The 22,333-nt window shown below is 39.9% G+C and overlaps 1 protein-coding gene across 1 annotated transcript; it reads right to left on the bottom strand.

Annotated features, from left to right (window-relative positions):
• Positions 1-229: 229 nt before the first annotated feature.
• On the bottom strand, positions 230-22,303 carry gipc2 (GIPC PDZ domain containing family, member 2). Its single transcript, XM_085389800.1, has 6 exons — positions 21,697-22,303; positions 7,158-7,343; positions 3,222-3,402; positions 2,704-2,816; positions 2,467-2,548; positions 230-1,318 (listed from the first exon to the last, which is right to left on the bottom strand). The coding sequence occupies exons 1-6, from the start codon at positions 21,970-21,972 to the stop codon at positions 1,167-1,169; spliced, it is 990 nt and encodes a 329-aa protein (XP_085245926.1). The 5' UTR covers positions 21,973-22,303; the 3' UTR covers positions 230-1,166.
• Positions 22,304-22,333: the final 30 nt, after the last annotated feature.

Raw genomic sequence — 22,333 nt, 5'->3', positions numbered from 1 at the left:
TGTGACGAAGCATAATATTCAGATTTTACCCAAATCCTACCCCTGAGAAACACCCTGTAAATCTAAACTAATAAGACTAAAACTGAAACTAAACTAAAAAAAAACTACAAAATACAAATAAGCCTTTTCAAACATTACCAGCTACAATGAACTGCAAATATTCAGAGGAAGATGCACAACCAAGTCTGGAGCCAGATGCATTCATGACACAGCAGTCACATTAACAGTAAAAATTTTATTGTCTATGCAACAAAAGTGATCCCTTATAGTTAACATCAGAATATGACGGTAATCAGTCTGTATTTAAATTCACTTTGACAGCCGGTGCAGTTACATTAATACAAGTGCATTTATTTAAGACTGCAGACTGAAGTTGATCTGGACGTGGCCTTCATGTCGAGCCACATCTTTGAAAGTCTTACAGCATCTGATTTTTCTATTATAAAATAAATTACAGGGGGAAAGAAACGCTGAACAGACCTAACAGAAGACGAGAAAAAGAAATATGAGGAATGTGTGTCGTCATCAAAAGGCGTTCCAAGTAAAAAGTCCTCTCTGTATTGCTCGAGATGTGTCGTAAGGGCAACTTCTATCATTTAAACGATTTAACAGGTTTCTGGAGAGAGAGGAGTATTGCTACAATCACTATGACTGATAATTACACAATGCTGCTGCTGTAAAAATCAGCAGCACCTCCACATATAAAAATAAGCCTATAAAAAGCTGTGCAATACATCTGAACATTCAAAAATCACACAGCTACTATAAAACATGATCAAACTCTAAAATTTAAGGTTGTGCATGTACCATTTAACAGACCCCTGCAGGACAACACTTAAATGCATCGTGAGCTTCAAACTGCAGCTGTTCTATCGCTGAGGTTTACACAACATCTGGAATGTCAGCAGGCCGGAGGTGGGTCCACTTCTTTTGTGTAATTGTTACACAATTACACAAAAGAAGTGCTGATGCGCTAAACCTGACTTTTAAAGACGCCTTGGCAGAGAGCAAAGCTACACCTAAGAACAAAGAGAGGGCGGGACACTGCATCCACCCCCCCTCCTGGGTGGTGCTATTTAAAGTTTGTCCAGTTGACTTCGGAGATTATGAAGATTTTGGGGTGTGTGTTTGTGGAATATGCGACGAGGGAGGAGGCAGCTGCAAATTTAAAGTCTTCCATCCCTGGCGTCTCCTATGGCGCCCCAGACATCAAAGACGAACTCGTCGGGAAAGGCGAAGTCTCCGAGGGTCTCGTCTAACGCCATGGCGAATTCATCCGGGTTTTTCTTGTCGCGTCCGACCTCGACCATCGTAGCAGCTGGAGAGAGAGGAGGAGATAAATGAGCGTCGAGACTGAGAATCCTCTACGAGAGCTCTTAAGAAGATGAATTCAGGCATTACGCAAACTGGAAATATTTTATTTCCTTTTTTAAATGAAATCCATCTATTGCATTTAAGGCCTTTACACACCGAACGTGTGCAAATATTTATGCTGATGCTCTGTAATTATTATTCGGCTTCCCTAGATGTGTTCCCAACTCTGCCATCAAGAATTCAAACTGCCTGACTGACATCTTGAAATTTATATGAAAGCAGCAGTTATAAAACTGCAACAGAGAACTGGTTGAACCCCAAATCTCCATTTATGAATTTTCTTGTTTAGAAACATCAACACCAGCTCATCATTCAGGGGAAATATATTTCTTAGCATGTTCTTAAAAATCTGGTACCGGGAAGTGTTGTAAATAAGAGTCCAGGAGTTTATAAATAAGAGAGTGAGAAGATTTTCCAGCACGTTCTGAATCTGGGACAGCATCTTACTGTGTGATTTGGTGGCTCAGCATTCCCTATGCATTCTACTATCTGCTAATAAAATGTCGCCTCGGTTTAAATCCCACATTCCTGCTTCTTCAGCCTCAGCCGGCGAACAAGCACAATAAATTTCTTTGTTTTGTTGTTTGTTTGTTTTTTGTCTCTGGGGTTTGTGTGTCATGCAGTAACTGTCAGAGTGGACACACAGTGAAACCTGAGTACTTCAGCCACAGCTGGATATTAACTTTTAACTATTTGTTTGTTTAAATATTAATACTTTAGAACAAGTCTAATTTTCATGCTGATGTTTTTAAGTGAAATAGATGTTTTTTTTGGTATGTCTTCTTTAAATTGTCCTTTGCACTACACTCTTGGAAATACAAAACCTTCATCAGCTGATCAGATTGAGGCCTGTAATCCCAAAGGAACTACAGGTATGATGGAATTTCACAGCTTCCTGCTATAATCTTGCAGAATATGAGGACCTTAGACTGATGAACTGATAAAGACCCAGGGCGAACAGTGGGTGCAGTATGATACCCGGCTTAACATTTATTTTGGGGCTTTATTTTTTTATGACCCTTTATTCTTGACAGGCCAGCAGAGTAGTAGTAGTAGGGGGAAAAATAAAACTTTAAATTAGACAATCCTTACCAAGTTCAGTGTCTCTGATGCCCATGTAGCTCTCCAGAAGGTCATCGACTTTCTTCACGGCCTTCTCCTCAAATTCTGTCGGCTAGCACAAACACACGACGTTAATCCCCGAGCTCCGTATTACGTTCACTACTCTACCCAGCCCTTGTACAAGGACACCTGACAACAGTGCCTTTGTTTCATGCAGATTTGGACATTAATTAAAAATAAACACTTATTTCCTCGAGAGAAACGCACCTCATCCTCTACGGTAGCCGGACCTTTGGAGCGGAGTCTCAGAGTCCCCCTCCCTGTGCCGATCTTATTTTCACCGGCAGGTTTGGCGCCCTTTGACCGGGGTTCAAGCATATCTGTGAATAGAGAAGACAATATTAAGTAAAAGACACGGTGTGCGTGTGTGTTGTTCTGAACTTGTAAACCTGGTAAAACAGGTTTGATTTTGTAAACTGTTTATTTCCCTGAAAGGAATGCAGAGCCCACGCTGCAGTGTTTAAACGTGACTGCATTATGAAGTTATCAGCGACATGAGCCTGGTGTCAAAACGTAGGTAAAAGGAGATCTTTCATAGGCCGCACCTTGTTTTGACAGGATTGTGACATGACACTGAAACAACCTAAACTCAAACACATATGACAACTTGTCCAAGAGAGAAAGTGTACTTGTATACTCCTCAAAGTTGGCCCGCAGTCTCTTTACCATGTGTATCAGTTGTTTAATGTGCTGAAGCTTCTGAGTCGATGCTGCTTCTTACTTACCGAAAGCCTTCATGGGCTCGACCAGTTTCAGGGTGAACGGCTTGTCTTTGGGCAGGTCTTTAAGCATGCGTGCGACCTCGTAGTGCCGCGTCCCGACGATATTTTGCCCATTAATGCACTCTATATGGTCGCCAACACAGATCACCTTCACATTGTCCGCAACGCTGCCGTCTTTGATACGCTGCCACATACAGAGAGCACAGAAAAAAGGAAACAAAAGTGATGTAATTACAGGATGGCATAAAAGCTACACGGAAAGCTGATGTTTGAGGGTTTCGTTTTTTGTTTGAAAGCAACACTAGTGCATGTGGATCAGACCGGTATTATCCGCTGTTTGTGAGCCTGTGGATGTTTAAATTATACATACTTCTGTGGAAATCCGAAGAGCAACAAAGGTCACTTTCTTCCATTTTTAATTAAAAGAGTAAGATCCAGAATAATCCTTGAATGTCAGTATAACCAGGGTCTGAGGGTTTTTTTTAGAGGAGGTCATGCTGTGGGTTCAGGTGGTGGTGAATCAGAATCATAAAACTACTCTTAGAGCCTCTTCCCTCCATACATTTCACACAGAGCTATAAAACAAGCATCAGGGGTAGACAAGTGATCCTCACAAGAGATCACAACTCGTTAAGGATGTGAAATAAGAAACCGAGAGAAGCTTAAATCATTCAATTTCCATACAGATTAATAATGAAAAAGTCCAGCAAGTTAAGTCCGACTTAATTAAAGATCACTCAACTTACAACGGCATCACCTCACTGGCCCACAGGCTGTAGTGTTAAACACAGTCAGGTCATCAGGATGCAATGCTGTTGCAGCATCACATGATGGCACATGTGAGCAGGCCGAGACTTTATGATATTATTATACAAGAGACCGAAATATGATCTCTCTGATTCAAATGTATGTGTTGCTATTTATGCGCTTAGCTTCACATTAACAGAACATTTAGTCAACTTTTATATATTTAGCATATTTATGTTACGTTTTCTTCATCTCGTTAATTGTTTTTGTGTGTGTGCATATATATATATATATATATATATATATATATATATATATATATATATTTATATTTTTTTTTTTTTTTTTTTTTTTTTTTGCAGAAAAACTGAGAAAAACAACTTTTTGGGAAAAAATATAAATACTGGATTACAGTTAGTGTTCATTATCAATGAAGACTTAAACCTCAGAGGGTTAATAAGCCTTATTTTCCATTTTATTAAAACGTGTCATGCCTAATAAATCTTTTCCCTAGTGCCCTTAATGATGAATTTTGACACCTCAGTAAAAATAAATAAAGATGTCATTTCTGATGCACACCCAGAACCAAATAAGAACCAATCTATCCCAGAGTATTCTTGTTCTAATGAACCGATGTTATTCTGTATGTACTCCTGGTCTCACAGTACAGCACCGACTGACTCCGACCAGAATAGAAGCAGGAGTGGGAGGCCAAACTGACCAAGACGACATGCACATCCACAAGTCTATAGGTTGAGAAATAAATCAGCTGGCAGCTTCATTAAATGGTACCTGCAAAACATCAGTGTCACCGCCAGTGGTGGAAGAGATGCCTCCAGCATGCTGGCTGGTTTTTAAGGAATGGTTCATGTGGGCAAAGGACACAGGAAGGTGAAAACCGAGTAAATAAAGACTATGATGGAGGAGTGCTTAAATGGTCTGTCAGTTCAGTCTGAAAAATATGATAATTTGGAGGGGTTAGTACTAAAAGGGAATTTTTTTTTAACAAGGAAGGTTATCACTGTGAACTTTGCAAACCATAAACTGTGGATGCCGCTCGACTGGAGCTGTTCTTTGTGTCATTGCCCTGTTGTAGGAGGAAACTGGCTCCAATGGAGCTCCAATGGCTTTAATGCAGAGGGCAGGTGATTGTGTCCAAATTATTTTAGTCAAGTCTGCACAGGTTTTCAGAATCAATAAGAAAAGTGAACACAGGATAGAAGCAGAGAAAAAAAACGACGGTTTGCAGACGACCTCGATGTGAAAAACCTCCACTGATTTGAGTTTGACATCATTTGTCAGTAAAACATGCCAGCACTGGTGAAAGGGATTGCTAGCTCGGAGGCATATGTTTCCAAGAGCTCAGACAACTTGGATCCACTTCTATGAATTGGATTCCCATCCCGGTTCTCAACTCTGCTCACAGCTTGTTAGAATGATATGAGCTAAATCACCATTAAGCAAAAGTCAATGTCTTGACTACATTCCTCGTCTTATTTGAAACTCATTTGATGAGTGAAAGTATGTTTTGTTTTGTTTTTTTAAATATTAGCAACATGAAATTTTCTGGGTGATCCTGAACTTTTGAGCAATAATTTATATTTTAAGATTATTTCTTCACATGTATTTGAATCAAAGAGTGAAAAAAGACATGACATGTAGTGGGAAGAGAGTAGACGACAATACGAAGCATGCATGTGGACAGTGAGACTCAAAGCAGGAACCTGCGCCAGTCAGCACTTACATCCATGTGACATGAACACGCAGCTCTCAGGTTATTTAACTTTACTGTTTACTTTATATATTATGAGCGTGTGTTATTTAAGTGGGTAAAGCTGAGAGCGTGTATGTCATCATCACTGTTCAGTATAATACTTGCTGTTTGGGTTGCACATGTTCGTGTGCTGTTTTTTTTTTTTTCTTTTTGTGGAAATCAACTGTTCCAAGATTATTTACAGGTTCATTACAAAAATAATCAACATGTTTATTAAAGGGTTTATGCACACGTTCTTTGAACATTTATCTTGCTCACAGTATAATGAGCAAGATAAATGTTCATAGAGCCGCCAACGTATTGGTACACGTGGTATCACACAGTGAAAATACACCAGTGCAGGTTACAAAAACAAAACAAAAGAACAAATCCATACAATCAGTGGTTAGTGTGTACTGGTCTATCGTGTGTGCAGGTAGTCTGCCCTGCTGTAATGCTGGCAGGTTGGAATCAGTTTCTGAGGAAGCAGATACGTCTATCCTGGTTTCTGGTTGTCAACCAGGTCGTCGTCAGTCTGCCGTTATTATTCCAAATAACACTGGTCCAAGCATGCTACTGGGAAGAAATTTATATTTGAGAATCCTAGTCAGGCTGCTGACCAAACTGTGGTGCCTTTTTACAAGGTTGGGTGTGTTTGACAGAGTGGTCATTTGGGATTAGCTGGATAAAGGCATTGTCACTTCTTTTTGCGTTTTGAGACACAGGACGACGCTATAATCAGTCAGGTGTGACCCAATCCCACAAGTTGGCGACCCTACATGCATTAGTACGACTAGTTTTATTAGTAGAGAAAAGCTCCTTCCAAATTTGGATTTTCCAAATAAATCCATCAGAGAAAGATCATACATGCCAGGCTCCTTTCTCTTATTTTGAAAATTCAGTAGCTGCTAACCAGCTAGCCCTGGCACTTCCCCTCCTGTGACTACTCTTGTAGCGGTCCTTGAGCTTAATTAGCTGCTCCAACTCCACCATCTTGGACTGCTGCTGGGAACAGTAGTCCTCCACCTGCTTTGGAGGTCGACTGTGAGCTGGAGTCTCACTCAAACCGGACCCTGCAGCAGGTGGAGATCTGGTTCTTGTGCACAGAGCAAACAGCTGCAGTCCGAAATGGTGAAGCCGGACGAGAGACTCACTGAAGAAGCACCTCAATATATTAATCATTTATTATTGTCACAAAGTACCCGGCAAACATAATATTTGCAGAGGATAAACTTAATTATTTTTCACTGCTTAATATTTTACTGAGAAAGCTTGTGCAGTGTGAAATGAGCTGCACAAACACACTGTATATGTAGGGGAAACAGATGACGTTCTTCTAGCCTTGTATTAACTAATCACATTACATAACTCCACATCAATGCAAATTAAAGGTAGATTGTGATGCATTCACTGTGAGGAGCTCTGCTCCTTCTTCTTACCTTAATGAAAGCGTAGCCGGCTCCGTTGTCTGTGATTGTGAGGCCCAGAGCATCTTCCGATTTATAGACTTCTACCTCTTTTTTTAACCCTCTAACGTGGGCGAAGATAAAATCCTCGAGGCCGATCTGCCCCCCCAACAGCTTATCCATGTCTATCTTGTGTGTGTTGAGAGTGCAGAAGAGGATCTGTAGACAGAAAAGAAGCAGGAACATCATTAATATGTCACATGTGAGATGAGGTCCATCCAAGTCTGCATCTCGTATAATTAAAAATTATTTGAAAAAATTATTTCTGTTTTTAATCACAGCATGAAAATTGAGCTGAACTCCAAAATCAAAGTTGCTGGAGTGTAGATGACTGAGCTGTGTCACTGTGCTAAATGCAGAAGTCATCAGGGAGCTCTGTGTTCATAGCAGCTGCTAAGTTATGCGGTTATGCCCTCTGCCACCCCACGGTGAAATCGGTGATAGTCCGAGCTGCATTTTAAATCGTGTTTGAAGCAAATGGGGGAAATGACCTTTACTCCTGTGTAGCTTCACACCTCACCAGGACAGAAAGAAGGGCAACACGATCACCAGAAACATGATAGACCAGAAGGAGCCTGATTTAACTCCTCTTCAGACAGAAGCTGGACAGTGAGACCCAGGAGGAAGAGTCCAGTGCTTGTGAATCATTTATCCTGCTCTGACTCACCTACACAGACATTTAAGCTGGAGCTAAGTTCTGCTTTTATCCAGATTTATTACCAGCGCTCATATTAAAGTGGTGCATCATTCTTCGACTGCGGGATCAGCTTTGCAAGAGAAAATGATCCAGGATTCAGAGGCTGACTTGCAGATCGGGAATGTTTCGTACAGATTTATCTGCAGGATGACCTTTGTGCACCAATCAGTCACTGGCAGTGAGGCTGACCTTGTTTGGGCCTCTTTGTCCTCCTGTGTACCGACAAGTGCTATTCACACACGCATTGGCTGACGCGGCCTCTTTTGGTTGCCTTGGGTTACCAGACTATAAAAGAATTTGATTATAATGGAGGGAGGCCAGTGGAGGAGAAGGCAGGGAGAAAAAGTAGAAGTACAGGAGAAGGGGAGGCGATGGGTGTACTGTAGCTTAATTGACAGCTTTTTTTTTTTTTAAACCCCCCCACCCAGCCCAGGCCAGGGTGTTACCCCCGCATGGGTGGGAGGACTGGCAGCAAACGCCTACGCCCGATTACCGAGGCTGCCGCCTGCATTAAGCTGCTTCTGTTAGAGGCAGGCAGCTCTCAGCACTCCTCTCCTCCTGCTGGGCCGCCTGCTGACGCTGCGAGTGTCGCTACTTTGCGATGAGCAGCATCACGCGCTCTCGCACAGCCTCTACTCTGACGCCCTGACTCACAAGAACAGATACTACACCTCCCACGGCCTTTGCCACGCTCACCAAAGCCCCGATAACCACATGGAAAAAGGGCAAGTCAAAAGAGAGGCGCTGCAATCTGCTCAGCATCATCCAAGACAAAGCTAGTCATGTGTCCTTAACAAGAGGATTAAAAACTCACCGAATCAGATTTAAGTTACAATTTAGAGACAAAACTGTGTCGCGGATCAATTCTTTGTGGTAATATAATGCAGGTAGTTTGTGTAAGAAAACATTTCAGTTGATATACGATAACATACGATATACTCGTTTTCTCTACTGACTTTTGCTTTTAAATAAATTATCTGCACTCAAAAGTCTAAATTGTTGACATTCCGATAAAGATAAAGAGTAACAAATATATACATATACCTACCACAGGCATTTTCAACCAACGTCTGCATAAAATCACACAGAAGCTGAAAAGTCAAACTACTCATACATATTTAAAACCCTGAACCATTGACATCTGTATCTAGTTTGTATCTTTTCTTTTTTCTTTTTTTTTTTTAAAACAATCATTAAGCTATAATTTTTGTTTAAAAAAAACAAAACAAAAGCTACTCTTGTAGAGTCCAGGAATAAAAGCATGGAAATATGCATAATAAAACCACTTTAATATAGATGGAAATAGACGTGTGACTAACCGGCTATTAACAGAGAAAGAGAGCAGCTGAAATGAGAAAATAACAATTTCCACCTTTTGTTCTCCACATCTAGACTGTATGAATCAGATCTATTATCCTCGCTTTTAAAAATATATATATAGAAGGTAAGTCTAGAAAAATAGAGCCCCTAATTGCACCTGCCTCTGAAGTATACCCCGGCATTGAAGCAGTATTGACTCAAAGCTTAGGAAACCTGTTTCTTTGGCAACTGAACCGCTGCCAATTTACAGCCTCTTCAGCTAGCCTCTAGTCTTTTAACGGCAGAGCCGAGGGTCAGAAAGATTACAGAGGAAGCATCAAGCTCAAAGTGGGATCTCACTCATACGTAACGCCTTCATAAGCTGCTGTGTTTTTTTTTTACACTTTCCATCTTCTGCTGTTACTTTTTTGCATTTTTAGGGCTTAACTGGGAATGCTGAGCTAAGCTCTGTGTATTGTGGTGTGGCTGTTTTCCAGCAGGAAACCACATCCATCAGCATTTAGGCCTGTGTAATCATTTACCTAACTGCGGATGTGAGACTCTTCAGGATGAAGGCTGAGGGAGGGGTGATTTTGGAAAGGTGGTGCAGAAAAAGCATAGTTTATTATGAAAAGCCTGTTTTTAATTAACTGAAACATGATCTTTCTGATCCCGGCTGACAAACAATCCAGCCCTGATCGTGTGGTCCAGAGTGGAGAGGGCAGATGGGTCATTCTGAGTCAAATCAGCACCAGTTTTTTGCTCAACTGCCTCAGATTAGCATAAAAATATTATGCTACAAAGTCTGAACATATCTATTGAGTGTGGGAAATCTTAGCTTCATATATTCAATTGTTTTCAACATATATTTGGATTAATGGTCTTTGGATCCCCCATCACAACACTCTACTGGGGGATACTTTAGGCTGGACACCATCACACATTTTGGATATCTTACAAGCAAACACCAAATCTTTCCAGAAAAGTCAAATTGAAGATGTTTTTTTTTAAATACCACAATGAACTTGAATGAAAATACTTCGACTACTTCTACCATCTTTAAACTAGTTCTTTCTACAGGTCTTCAATTTCCAAGTAAATTCAAGTTCTCAGGATTCGATGTTGAACTTCAGCTACTCTTTCTTTTCAGATTGCTGAAGTCCATTTAAGTTTTGGATGACATACCTTAAGTAGTTTTATAGATAAAGTGATTTGAAAAAATAAAATAAAATAAATAACTTCTGAGAAAAGGCTGGAAAAACCACCAAAGTCTCCAGAGAATTATTATTATTATTATTATTATTAGCAAACTAATAAGTATGGAAAGCTAACATTTGGTATCATCACTTCTCTTTTTTCTGTTGTCCCAATTCACAACATCAGTTGTTTATTTTACCTGCATATGTCACATTAATTGAACTTATTTTCACCCTTGCTGTCCACGTCCCAACAGTCGGGCCAACCTCACAATATTAGACCTGCTTTTTACAGTAATCTGATCCCTGATGTTTTGCCTCACAGATATTACTTTAAATACACTGGCCTCATAATTTAAATATAACCATCCGCCACTTTGACACCACACACATGACAGAAAATAAAGAAAAGCAGGATAGGTCCCTCTTTAAAAGCATGTGCTGACTAGAATACTTAAACTGGCATTAGTTCATGGGGATGGACGGGTAACGTAGGTTTATTTTAATGTAAACAAATAGATGTAAATGTTCTTTTAAGGAACATTTCATTTACAAAACAGATGAGCAGCCTTGGCTATCTTAAACACTGCCTTTATTTGATAGAGAAGGACAGGAAAGTGGGGGAGGAAGACGTGCAGCAAAGGGTTTGGACTCAAACTCAGCCTTGGGGAATACGATCACCTGCTCAAGCAGAGTTAAACTGGTGCCTAGCTTGAAATGGCTTTTAAAGAAATTCTTCCATTCATATTCACATCTGTGTAGCAATGCTAACATCACCTGACTGGGAGTATTAGTACATTCTACTGAAAACCGTCAGGTTACTGTGACCCAACTGCAGCTTCCACATTTATAAAACCATCTTAGTGTGCCACTTTGGAGCGTCCAGCTTTCAGTCAACACGTCTGACAGCCCTGCTCTGGACGGAAAACAGATTCGATTTTTATACAGTGTGAAAGTGCACTGAAAATAAATCATGTTTACCTCCCAGGTTAAAGATTAACTTTGAGGAAGACGGTTCATTGATGTTGAAACACATTCTTAGCTTGATGTGAAACCTGGACAGTAAGTTTCCATTTAAGTGTCTCTAATTTCCTGAGAATAAGCTGTATTAGTTGAAATTAAGCCAAGTTTAGCTGGTTTATTGGTGAAGAATAATTGATGAGAAACAGTCCACAGATACCTGGATGTGTTTTTTTTTTTTGTTTTTTGTTTTAATCCACTGCTTCAGAGAGCTCACGGCCTACAGACTCGCTGTGAAAGGCTGTTAAACAACCTGAGGTTAAACTCTCCTCTGGTGCACCACCACACCCATCATAGATGATAACGAAAACTAGTTTTCTTTTCACCCGTGGCTGTTTTTGTCTCCACGCGGTTCCTCCAGAGATGCCGATGGAAAAAATGAAGTTGCCGTGACAACAACTCCACCACAGCTGGTAAACAACCACTTAAGTCGCTTAAAAACAAGCTGTGGTCCAGTGAAGAGTGAGCACACACCTGGGGTCTGTTTCTGCAGCGTCGCACTCCTCGTTAGCTCGTTTCTTGCGGGCATGCGATGAGCACACAGACAAGAGTTCCTGCTAATTTGCTTATCACATGTGTAATGAACCACTATTACCAGTAAGCTCATGTTCCCTGGAATCGTGTTGCAGGATCATTTAAATGCATGTTATTAGAAAGCAAAGCTGGGGGTGTTTAACTTGGCCAGGTCGCTCTTATAATACTGATCCCACTGGGACGTCCCGATAACAGTTTCAGCTCAAGAGGATTGATCGTTATGAAGGTTAAAAAATAAACTTTGGGGAAATAACCCACCAGCTGTGAATAAGTTACCCAAATAAAAAAAAAACAAAGCCTTAAATTAATCCCTGCTGAAAAGACTTAGCTAAATAATGATCATTATAAGCTTCATAAAAACAAGTGGCAGATCTGATGGCCAGGATCCAAGTGGCCAACTACTGTATAAATATTGTACTTTCACAATGTACTTACAAGGATCAGATGTGAGGCGAAGAGTGTATTTGTGTGGCGTCTAATGCCAAGATTGGTCCCAATAAATCCAACCTAAATCTTGGCATTGCTCATAAACTGCACTGTGTTGGCACATTTCTTCTTGTGCGACTCACCTGTTTTGATTTCTATAAACTAAAGCTAATCAAACAATATAAATGATTATTACTATTGCAGTCGGACGACCGCTGGCCACTTTCTGACGTTAAAAACCTCTGGTTGCCTAGGTAACCCACTAGTGCATTTACTATAAGTCAATCAACAGCATACTGCGCCCTCATTGGCAGCTCAAAGTCGTTGAATCTCATTCGCTTTCTGTGCGCTCTCTTGCTTTATCAGCATACATCTTCATAGTAACTTGGTGCAGAGATAAGAGGGCAACACATGCAAAACTGCTGCTTGCTTACCAGACAGTTCTTTGGAAAACAGCGCGAGCATTCCTGAGAAATGCCTCAGACCTCCGGACAGTAAAAAGGTCTGAATCGATAAGTAATAGAGATTCTTAAAAAAACAACAACAACAAAAACAACATATTTTGTGCACTTTTCCTGTCTTCTGCAACAAGTTTAAATGTTATTATTCTATAAGCCTCAATATTAACTATTTGAACAAGCTGACCTTATAATAAACTTGTAACTAAGCCCACATTTGGATTCTTTACCCACAGACCTTTAAAAATAAGCCCCAAACTGTCTGGCACTCACATAAACACAAATTTACTGTAATTAATCCGATCCTCCTGTGTCTTAGTGACAGAGCTCCGATACTGGTAAATTGTATTTGTGGACTTTCCTTTCTGGGGTTAGACTTTATTAGTACAGCAGCTCTATCCAGTCTTTAGTGACATAAACACTTTAAGCACACGTCACTTTTTGATTCTGCTTTGTTGATGTTTTACTCACCCTTTCATTCAAGTAGTAGTTTGTCAGTAAAGCTCATCTTATCTCATCTTATGCGAGCTCTGTTGTTTTTCAGCCCATATTTTTGTTTATTCTCCTCACATGATTTACAGTTTGATCATCTCAGAATAATCTGTCATTCAGCTGGGAAAAAAAAAAAGAAAAAAAAATCACTGACTTATTGAACTGATAACCACATTCGTGTGAGTACTCAGCCTGACTGATAATGCCAGGGTAAATGAACACAGATAAAGAAAAGATAACCTGGCTATGTTGAGCTTGCTTCATAGTAAAGGGCCTGCGATCACCCTATTTATAACATTGAGTGGCAGAAATAAGTTAAAGATTTTAGATAAGAGTTAAAAAAAAAAAAGCACTGATAGGGAAACATGTTCACTTCAAAAAGCACTCATTCCTCATTTCCTGTATGCAGGTTTGGTTGGTTTGCATACTGTTGAGGTAACAGGTCTGCATTATTTCTCACAATTCGATTAAAAAAAAAAAACAAAGAAGAAGAAGAAGGACTTTTATGCATGAATAAAAGACCTACTAAGCATTCTAATCCATGTCATTTTAATATGGGACAAACAGTCTACAACTGGGCAACCTGAACTGCTGTTTATCCTGACTTGGTTTGTTTTTTACGACCTCCAGGAAGTGAGTGCTGGAGCCTAGTAACACAAACAACAGACTCAAGCCCAATCAAATAAGATTGTTTCACCTAATTCCCCTACTACACCACCACTACCCTCCACCAGCAGCACCAGATTAAGAAACGTCTGGCTGTGAACTACCTGGAGGAAAACAAAAACAACAAGGCATACGTCCATTTCGCACGACCGTAGCCCAGATATTCAAACTACAGGCAAATGGCTGAGTGCTTTCTGCTCATCAGGTGGACAAGAAGCAACGTCACAGGGCCACACCTGAGGCTGTAACTCACTGCGGGTGTAAGTCCAATAAACAGACTTTGACCTGAGCTGAACGAGCACGTCAAGATTGTAATATCATATTGGTGTATCATTTGTGGCTCATAACACGCATGCACACTTATCTTAGTCATCATAAAGCGTTTGCTTTAGTATGCGTTTAGCCATTTTTTTTTTCGATTCCAGTTTGTTTGTTTTTTAATCTTCCTCTGCTCTTTGCTTTCTAGATCAAGTTACTGATTCTCGGCTTTAGTGTGAGATAAAAAAGTAACAAAGTTATTCCTCAGACATGAATGTGAATGTGACTTGGACAATATGACTTCGTTCAGCAAAAGCCATAGATGAAAGTTCAGTGAATGCCTGTCACCTGACCCACTCAGAACCAGCTGTACAACGACCAAACTGCACAAGTTTCATGTCTGCGATGCAGAGGAACAGAAACAAGCAGTGGTACCCTTAATGTGTCATCCTGTTTCTGATAATTTACCAGAGAAAACACCAATTAGGGTACTAGAGGTATGTGACGAAATTGCCACGAAAATTGACGAAATTGCCGAAATTGCCACTTATTTTTATTTACCACTGAGAGAACATATAGATCATTACGTTTAGATCTTTGATCTGGTACTCTAGTTCCAATTAAATCGAACTAATCAATTTTCCCTCTTGGTGCGGTTTGTTCGTGTAGGTGTAAACACAGTTAACGCACTCAGGTTTGGACCAAAACAACCACACGAGACCCTTTGGAGTGAGTGGTCTCGGTGTGGTTCCAAACGAACTTCAGAGTGGTTCATGTTTGGTGTGAACGTGATCCGATTCGAACTAAAATACCAGGTTTACGGTACAAGTTTGGGCTAAAAATGTCCTGTATTGTTTGTACTCTGAATGCAGGAAGATGCTAAAGATATTAAAAAGTCTGCACAAGCCGTGAAAGGAACGTAAATTCTCAGCGTTGTCTAATAGTCCAGAACACGTCACCTTCTCCCTGAATTTACTTTTGTTGCTCCCGTCCCAGAATCATCTGGCCAATGAGCGGCCTGAACATCCTCACGTGGTTTGTAGTGATGCATTTTGGTTTGCTCATAGTCAACTTAGATTTTTCTCTGCGTGAAAACAAACCAAACCAGGAGAAAAATGCACAAGTTTACAAACTCATCAAAACAATTTTGGACCAGAGTAAACATAGGTGTGAAAACGGCTTAAGAGTAGGGTGGGGCAGGTTTGAGATGTGTGTTTAAACTGTTTTCTTATCTTGGTTTATAGTCTGTACTGTGGTAAAAAATATAATAAAAAAAGACTCTTGAAGAAAAATTTGAGATTCTGTTTACTCAAGTTGTACAAAGTTGTGGTTTAGTTTAGTTTCAAGCAGTTTTACAAAAGCAAAAACTGATTTTTTTTTTTGCTTTTGATCACAATGTCATGAAAACAGGATATAAAACTGATTTTGTTGCAGGTTTTTAACAGAGTTTAAATCCGTTTTACAATCCTGAAAATTTCACGTAGCCATCTCCTGTATGTAACGATTCATGTGGGCTAAAAAAATGACTGCAAATATTCAAAGTGTGATGGCAAAATTTTGCATGGCTTTGTAACATATAGTCAAGTTATTGTACAAGAGGGGGGAGGAATCAGCTGATTTTGAGTGGGTCAGGTGGGAAACGCTGAATGATTTTCCATAAAATGACCCAGCTTCCAATTAAAAGCACAACAACAGAGGCTCAGAGTGAACTGAGACATGCCTTAATGCAACCGTTTCTTGGAAAGAAATGTGTAACCTATTATAGGCACAACAAGGAAGACAACACCACTGTTCATACTGTTCATGACATAATTTGTATCTGGTTGAGCCAAGATCTCATGTAACCTCACAGAGCGACTGGTTTACAAACAACCACAGTCTGTGCAGCTCCAAATAAATCAGCTTACATTATTTAGTCCTCCATAACTTCATTTACAAGGATGGTTGACTTTAAAGTATAAAAATATAGATTCGATTTAACAGTTTAGCCAAAACGTAACTGAATAAACATAAAAGAAAGAGTATAAAATGAATCGAACTAGCTGCACAGCTGTGACAACTCAAAAAACATTCTGATGTCCAAAACTTTAAGCAACACAATTACCCTAAAAATTACCGGAAAACACGACTTGACTCGCTCATATTTTAACCTTTAAAAAACAAACATGTAACTATTTAGTGGCTTATAAAAACATAAGACTACGCCTTTCAAAAAAGCAAAAAATGTTATGTTGATATGAAATCCAAAGATCCAAAGGTCTTTATGACAGCTAAACCAGATGGCACATCCAATAACGGCTGATAGTCGGTTTTGAGTGCCAACTGCATTTGACAGTTTAGCAATACCTAAAATCTCACAGCCTCTTGATGTACTCTTCAGGAAATGCTCACATCTCTTAAAGCGGCATGAAACAGCTCTTTCTGGCAGAGAAATACACCTCGCTGCCACTACCTTCAAGTACTTCCAGATAAAACTGGACTGAAAACTGCAAAATCATTTTATTTTTCCTCACAGAAAATGTTCATTCACTCAAAGCTCAAGCACAAAACTCTCCCGGTTAAATCATCAGTCCCAGTGATAAACGGCTCTATTACAATATTTTGGATTCTCTGGTCAAAAGTCACAGGTATAGGTTTGAGAGAGCTTTATTTTAGTGGAGAAAACCAGCCAAGCATTGCATACAGATCATTGTCAAAACTGAAAAATCTGTCATTTTAATGGCTAAAGGACCTGTGGGGCTTATTGTAAACTGTAACTCATGCAAAGCTACTCTAGCACCGTCCAGAAAATAAAATATCAAGCTAGCACAATAGGTCAACGTTAATTAAAGCTGAAGACTAAAACATAAAACCTGTTGGTTATATCATCCATTTGGGTGGGGTGACACCAAGCTCCGTTACATTTCAGAAAACAATTACATAAACCGGTCTTAGACTTCTCTAAGTGTCATCCCCTTTTGTAGATCTCCATCAGAGAACACTGACTAGCTGATATTGAACAGTAAAATGTCCTGTCTGCTGTGTGCTTTAGAAATGCATAAAATAAAATACTAAACATGGTATATAAATAAAATGTATTAAGGTTACGATTACGCCGTATTCAGAGTGTACACTCCCAGATAAAAGATGTCACTGTTAATTTAATAGAGAGCTAAACAAAGGTGAAATAATACATGATTTTTTTTTTTGTTAAATCTTGGAAACGTTGGAGAAAAAAAAATCAGTTAGACTTTAGCAGTAATGGCCTTTTTTAAAATCTTTGTTTGTTGAGGGGGAGATTTGTGGGTAATTTACAGACAAAACACTTTGATGTCACAAGGAAAAACATTAATGATAATTTGGGCAAATTAGTTGAATCAGGGCTTTTCTAAATTCCCCATAGATGTGAATGTGAGTATGGATGGTTGTCCTTCACTCTGTGTTAGCCAGCGTGTACCGCGCCTATCACCCTATGGTAGCTGGGATAGGCTCCAGCCCCCCGCAACACTGATAAGGATAAGCGGAAGAGAACGAATGGATGGATAATTCGGGCAAATGCAACAAAATAAGATATTATACAGCAACCATACTGAATAATATTGTCTGACATTCTTACTTTGCTCCTGTAAAGCAAAACTTTTTTGGCTTTAAATTAGCATTACTGCTGTCTTTTGCTGATCCTGTTACCAGCCACGTTCAGACTGCAGTGCAACAAGGTTTGGTGGTGTTTACGGGAGGAGGAGGCCATGGGCAGAGCTGCTTCCCTGGGTCCTCTGGGACAATTTATCTGCTTAGATTTGAGGCTGTGCCCACTGAGCCGGACACGAGGGACTTCCTGTGGTAAAAGCCGTGGAGTCCATGAAACATTATCACATCTAACTCCCTCGCTCTGTCTCCATTTAAATGTCACAGGTCTGATTGATAAGACATTTTGTAAATAAAAAGCCAGAAAAGAAATGTACTGGCTTTCTTTATATTCTTTTACAGTAAAAGAGAAATGGTTAATGAGTACCTAAAAACACTCATGGCTGCTATCAATGTGAGATAACTGCTTAACGGCATAACTTAGTATGTTGACATTGAGTAATTTTTTTTCCTGTGCTACCTGCTAGGCAAGCATTGAGGCATTAGCAGGAAATAACTCTTTATCTCTCAGTGTGACAGCAATCTAAATAAACTAGCGTCAATGTGAATCTCCGGTGATCCCTGTAGTGCAGGTTTTCTCTCGTCACCCTTTACGTGGTCATAAAACAAGTCACAGAGGAGCAGGTTTGAGGCTGGTACTTAAGCGCAGTGAGAGTTCAGTCTCTGAACGTGCTGTGAGGCAGTTGTTGTAATGAGACAAGTTCAAACAGAGGCAGGAGATTCCTCACCGAGGGTCATTCATGAACGTGACGGGACAAATGCCATTTAGACACAAAAACTGAGGGATTAAGATTAATTAAAGATAGTTTTATTCCATCAAGTCAGAGTTTCAGAGGAGCGGCACGCCATTATCAGGAGTATATCTACACATGACGTGATTCACTGTATACCAATGCTACTGAAACAAATTCCTTTCCAGTTACTGCGCGCCTGTTGAATGAGGTGGTTGTAATTGTTGTGTAACGTAATCTGTCTCGATACAGCTTCATGTCGCCATGCATCATCCTCTGAAGGAGGAAGGAGTGCGTTTCTGTCAGCGTGAATTTTAAACTGGAGCTTAAAATGAGTTGGTTTGCACTCACTAGTTTATCACTTTTAAACTTTTTTCCACCATGTTTGACTTTAATTCCTATTCTTCAGTACAAAGATGTGCATATACTCCCATATCATAAGTTCCGCCTACAATGTTGACATGCAGTGTTTGTTATGTCTGTGCTGAGCTAGAAGAAATGCAATTTCAGTCTACTTTGCACTCCTTGTTGCATGCCAATTTTGAAGCCATTTTAAAGGTACCAGTTATTAAAATACAACCCTGAAGAAAAGTTTGTTTTTTTTAATGGAAAGGCAAACAACAGACTTATGGTCTCATACTTGTTCTTTCTTGATCAGCACTTTATTGCTTATCCAATAATTGTTACATTTGAACAAAGCTCATATAGGCTTCACACTTTCTCCTCATGCTGGAAGAAAACTTTTTAGGGCAGCAAACAACAGGATATTTGACTTATTTTAATTTAAGACAATGTGTTTTATCTTATTTCAATTTAACACTTTTTAATTTAACGTAAAACTTTTTTTTTTTTAGTTAGTTTAGTTTCAAATTCTTCAGTTCCTGAAGGAGCTGCATAGTTTTTACAAATTGCATGGTTCAGAATAGCTAGAACTGTACTGTTGTCCCCAGATGGTTGTATTCAGTTAAGCTGGACTAGACTATAATACAAACAGTTCAGTTTGTCAGCAATAAAACTGACTGAAGTGAGAGAAAGACTGAGGACTTTGTTATTAGATAAAATGAATACTGATAAAGTTTACCTTTATGGGCAGAATCTGCAGGCAAAAAAAGGTGATAAATCGCAATAATAGCTTATCGTGAGTTAAGTGTTGTGATAATATCGTATAGTCGTACCTCTAAAAACCACCCAAATGCTAAGTGAATATTTAAATTAGCCTTTCATTACACTGGAACCTAAAATAATGAACAGGATTTTTTTTTTTCCTTCTAAGACGTGAACGCCCAGCTTGAGATGATCTGTGGGTCAGATCTGGTTTAAGGTCTGCCACACTGATGCTGCAAGAGATGTATGTAGCCACTGTTACGTCACCGACTGGCTTGTGAAGCTTGAGCTGAAGGTTTTCAGTATTTCAATATTTCACCTCATATAAAAAAGCTTCACGCTGCGTAATAAAACCCATCACCTGACACCTACACTATCAAAACGGTCACTACTCCATTTGTAGGAAGCTGTGTTTCAACTTCCTTTATATAGAGGCAGGAGAGGAAGAAAATGAGCAAAATCGTAGGACTTCAGGGTCCGCTCTGAAAATATGTTCCTGAAATTTTTATTCCAGCTTCTGGATGTATTCCCCCTTGCCCTGCAGGCTTTTAGGAGTAAATATCTGTGTATTTCCAATGCCAGAAGGCCTAATATCAAAAACTAGTGATTGAAAAAAAAAAATCACTGGGAAATTCTTTTTAATAAGAACAATGGGAAAAGGAGCCAAGAACGGTTCTCCATAGACTTCTGTAGAACCGTGAGTCTTTGAGTCGCACCGTGCTGGGTACTAATGCACTTCCACACAGGATTCCCTTTTCAGACTCAGACGCTACACCCATCGAGTTGGGTGTTAACATATTCAAATAGCATCAAGCTGAAAGCCAGAACCCAAGACGTCCTGGCAGGTGATTTCGGTTTAACGACATGATGGATGTTATGCACTTTACCCGTCAGGTAAACAAAAGACACAAATGCCACTAACGCTTTCCTTTTAAAACCAGAGCTTAAACTGTACAACTTCAGAGGAGGACGTAGAACACACTTTTGTCTTGAGAGCTTTCGTGTTTTACCGCAATAAAACAGCATCTAAAAATAGATGCATGTTCATTTGTAAGGCATCCAGTGACTGCATGTAGCACCCATGGTTTTACAGGGTTTAAGGTGTACAGAGTAGTACACTAGAGTGAGCAGGGTGTGTCTTTACAAACATGAGGCAATCATAGACTTTTAATGGCCACAACGCAATTACACTCTCAGAAAAGCCACTTATAAAAAGTGTTTAGCCCAACCTGAAAGAAGCAGTGAGATCTTTAAGAGTGGAAGGGGAAAGTCCTTATTCTGAAGAGGAAGTCACTGTAATTGTAAAACAACAAAAAACTAGTAATCTACTGGATTATATACACTGGTGATGTGAATAGTTGAGAAAATAAGTCAGTCTTGACATAGAAATAGGAGTTTGGAAATAAGTTTCTATGGTTTTGATATTGTGTCATTCCTCATATGGTTTATTTTGATTTTATATGTCTTGTTGACATGTCTGGGACTGTATTTGTGTCCATCTATTTTGGTTTTCTTCTTTGTTTTTTAAATGTTATATGTTCTGATAATCATGTCAAGTGTGTTTTGTTTGTCACACATTTACGACATCGTGAGCTGGAAGAAAGATCATTTCCGTAACTCAAAGTACTATTTATTCCTAAATACTTCCTGCCAACAAAGTCCTGCATTTACACTACTGTTGTGTATATGTAAACCATTTTCAGGGGCTCATAGCATAAACCTTGAAAAAGTTCAGCTACACTTTTTAAAAAATTTGAAAAGTACTTTTTCCCCTAATTTCTTAACTTTCTGAAATATTGGATCAGTGATTTCCTTTGAACCTTCCCAAGTATTTAAGTTAAATTACCTGTCAGGTTTAAAGGGCAAAACATTCGTGTTTTCCTAAACATCTACCAAGTGTGCTAGCATACTTCACGTACTCCCTGTAAAATCCAGCTTCAACACCTAAACGCAGCGCTAAATCACTGACACCCCCCACCCTTCCTGTGACAACAGGTGAGATCTTACCTCAGGTGGAGTTATATTAAACACCTCTGCTATCTTCGCGTACAACTCCTTGACATTGCCAAATCCCTCGATCCTGCCGGTGGGACTTCCGTGCGCCAGCTGCGTGTGGAAGACCAGTTTGGGCCGCAGGTTGGCAGGTGGCGCCGGGAGCCCCGCTCCATTCACCGCGGATTTACTCAAGCTCCCCGCACCTGTGTGCCCGCCGCTGACAACTTCGTTTTCCACCAAATGCTCCTTTGTTGACTTGTTTTTCTTCTTCCATGGTCCCAACGGCATTTTTTTTTTCTTATTTCGGGTTATCTTTTTCGATGTGGGATGAAAAAATCCGAGCCTCTGCTATAACATTGAAGTAGCTAACCTGTTGAGTTCGTGTTCTCCTTTATTTGCTTCCTCCTTCCCTAAAAGCCTTTCTTCATTCCTTCCACCACTCTTCCTCTCCTCAGCTGGCCACTTCTTTAACTTTGTTCTTCGATAGCGACTCGGCCCTCGCTTGCAAATAAACCGTGTAAATATTCAACAGGTAGGGGGGTGAGTTGGATAAGCCCTGATACAACCTGCCGCCGCTACTCGGTCCTCGGCTAACAATAGCTGCTCTGTATGCCTATCAGCATGCCCTGGGACGCAGGCGCAGTGGGAC

The sequence above is a fragment of the Rhamphochromis longiceps genome, linkage group LG18 (genome assembly GCF_057381845.1).
Source record: "Rhamphochromis longiceps isolate RC_006_pf linkage group LG18, R_longiceps_female_GT1.1, whole genome shotgun sequence".
In the NCBI taxonomy this organism is placed as follows: Eukaryota; Metazoa; Chordata; class Actinopteri; order Cichliformes; family Cichlidae; genus Rhamphochromis; species Rhamphochromis longiceps.
This window is presented reverse-complemented; position numbering and strand designations above follow the sequence as displayed.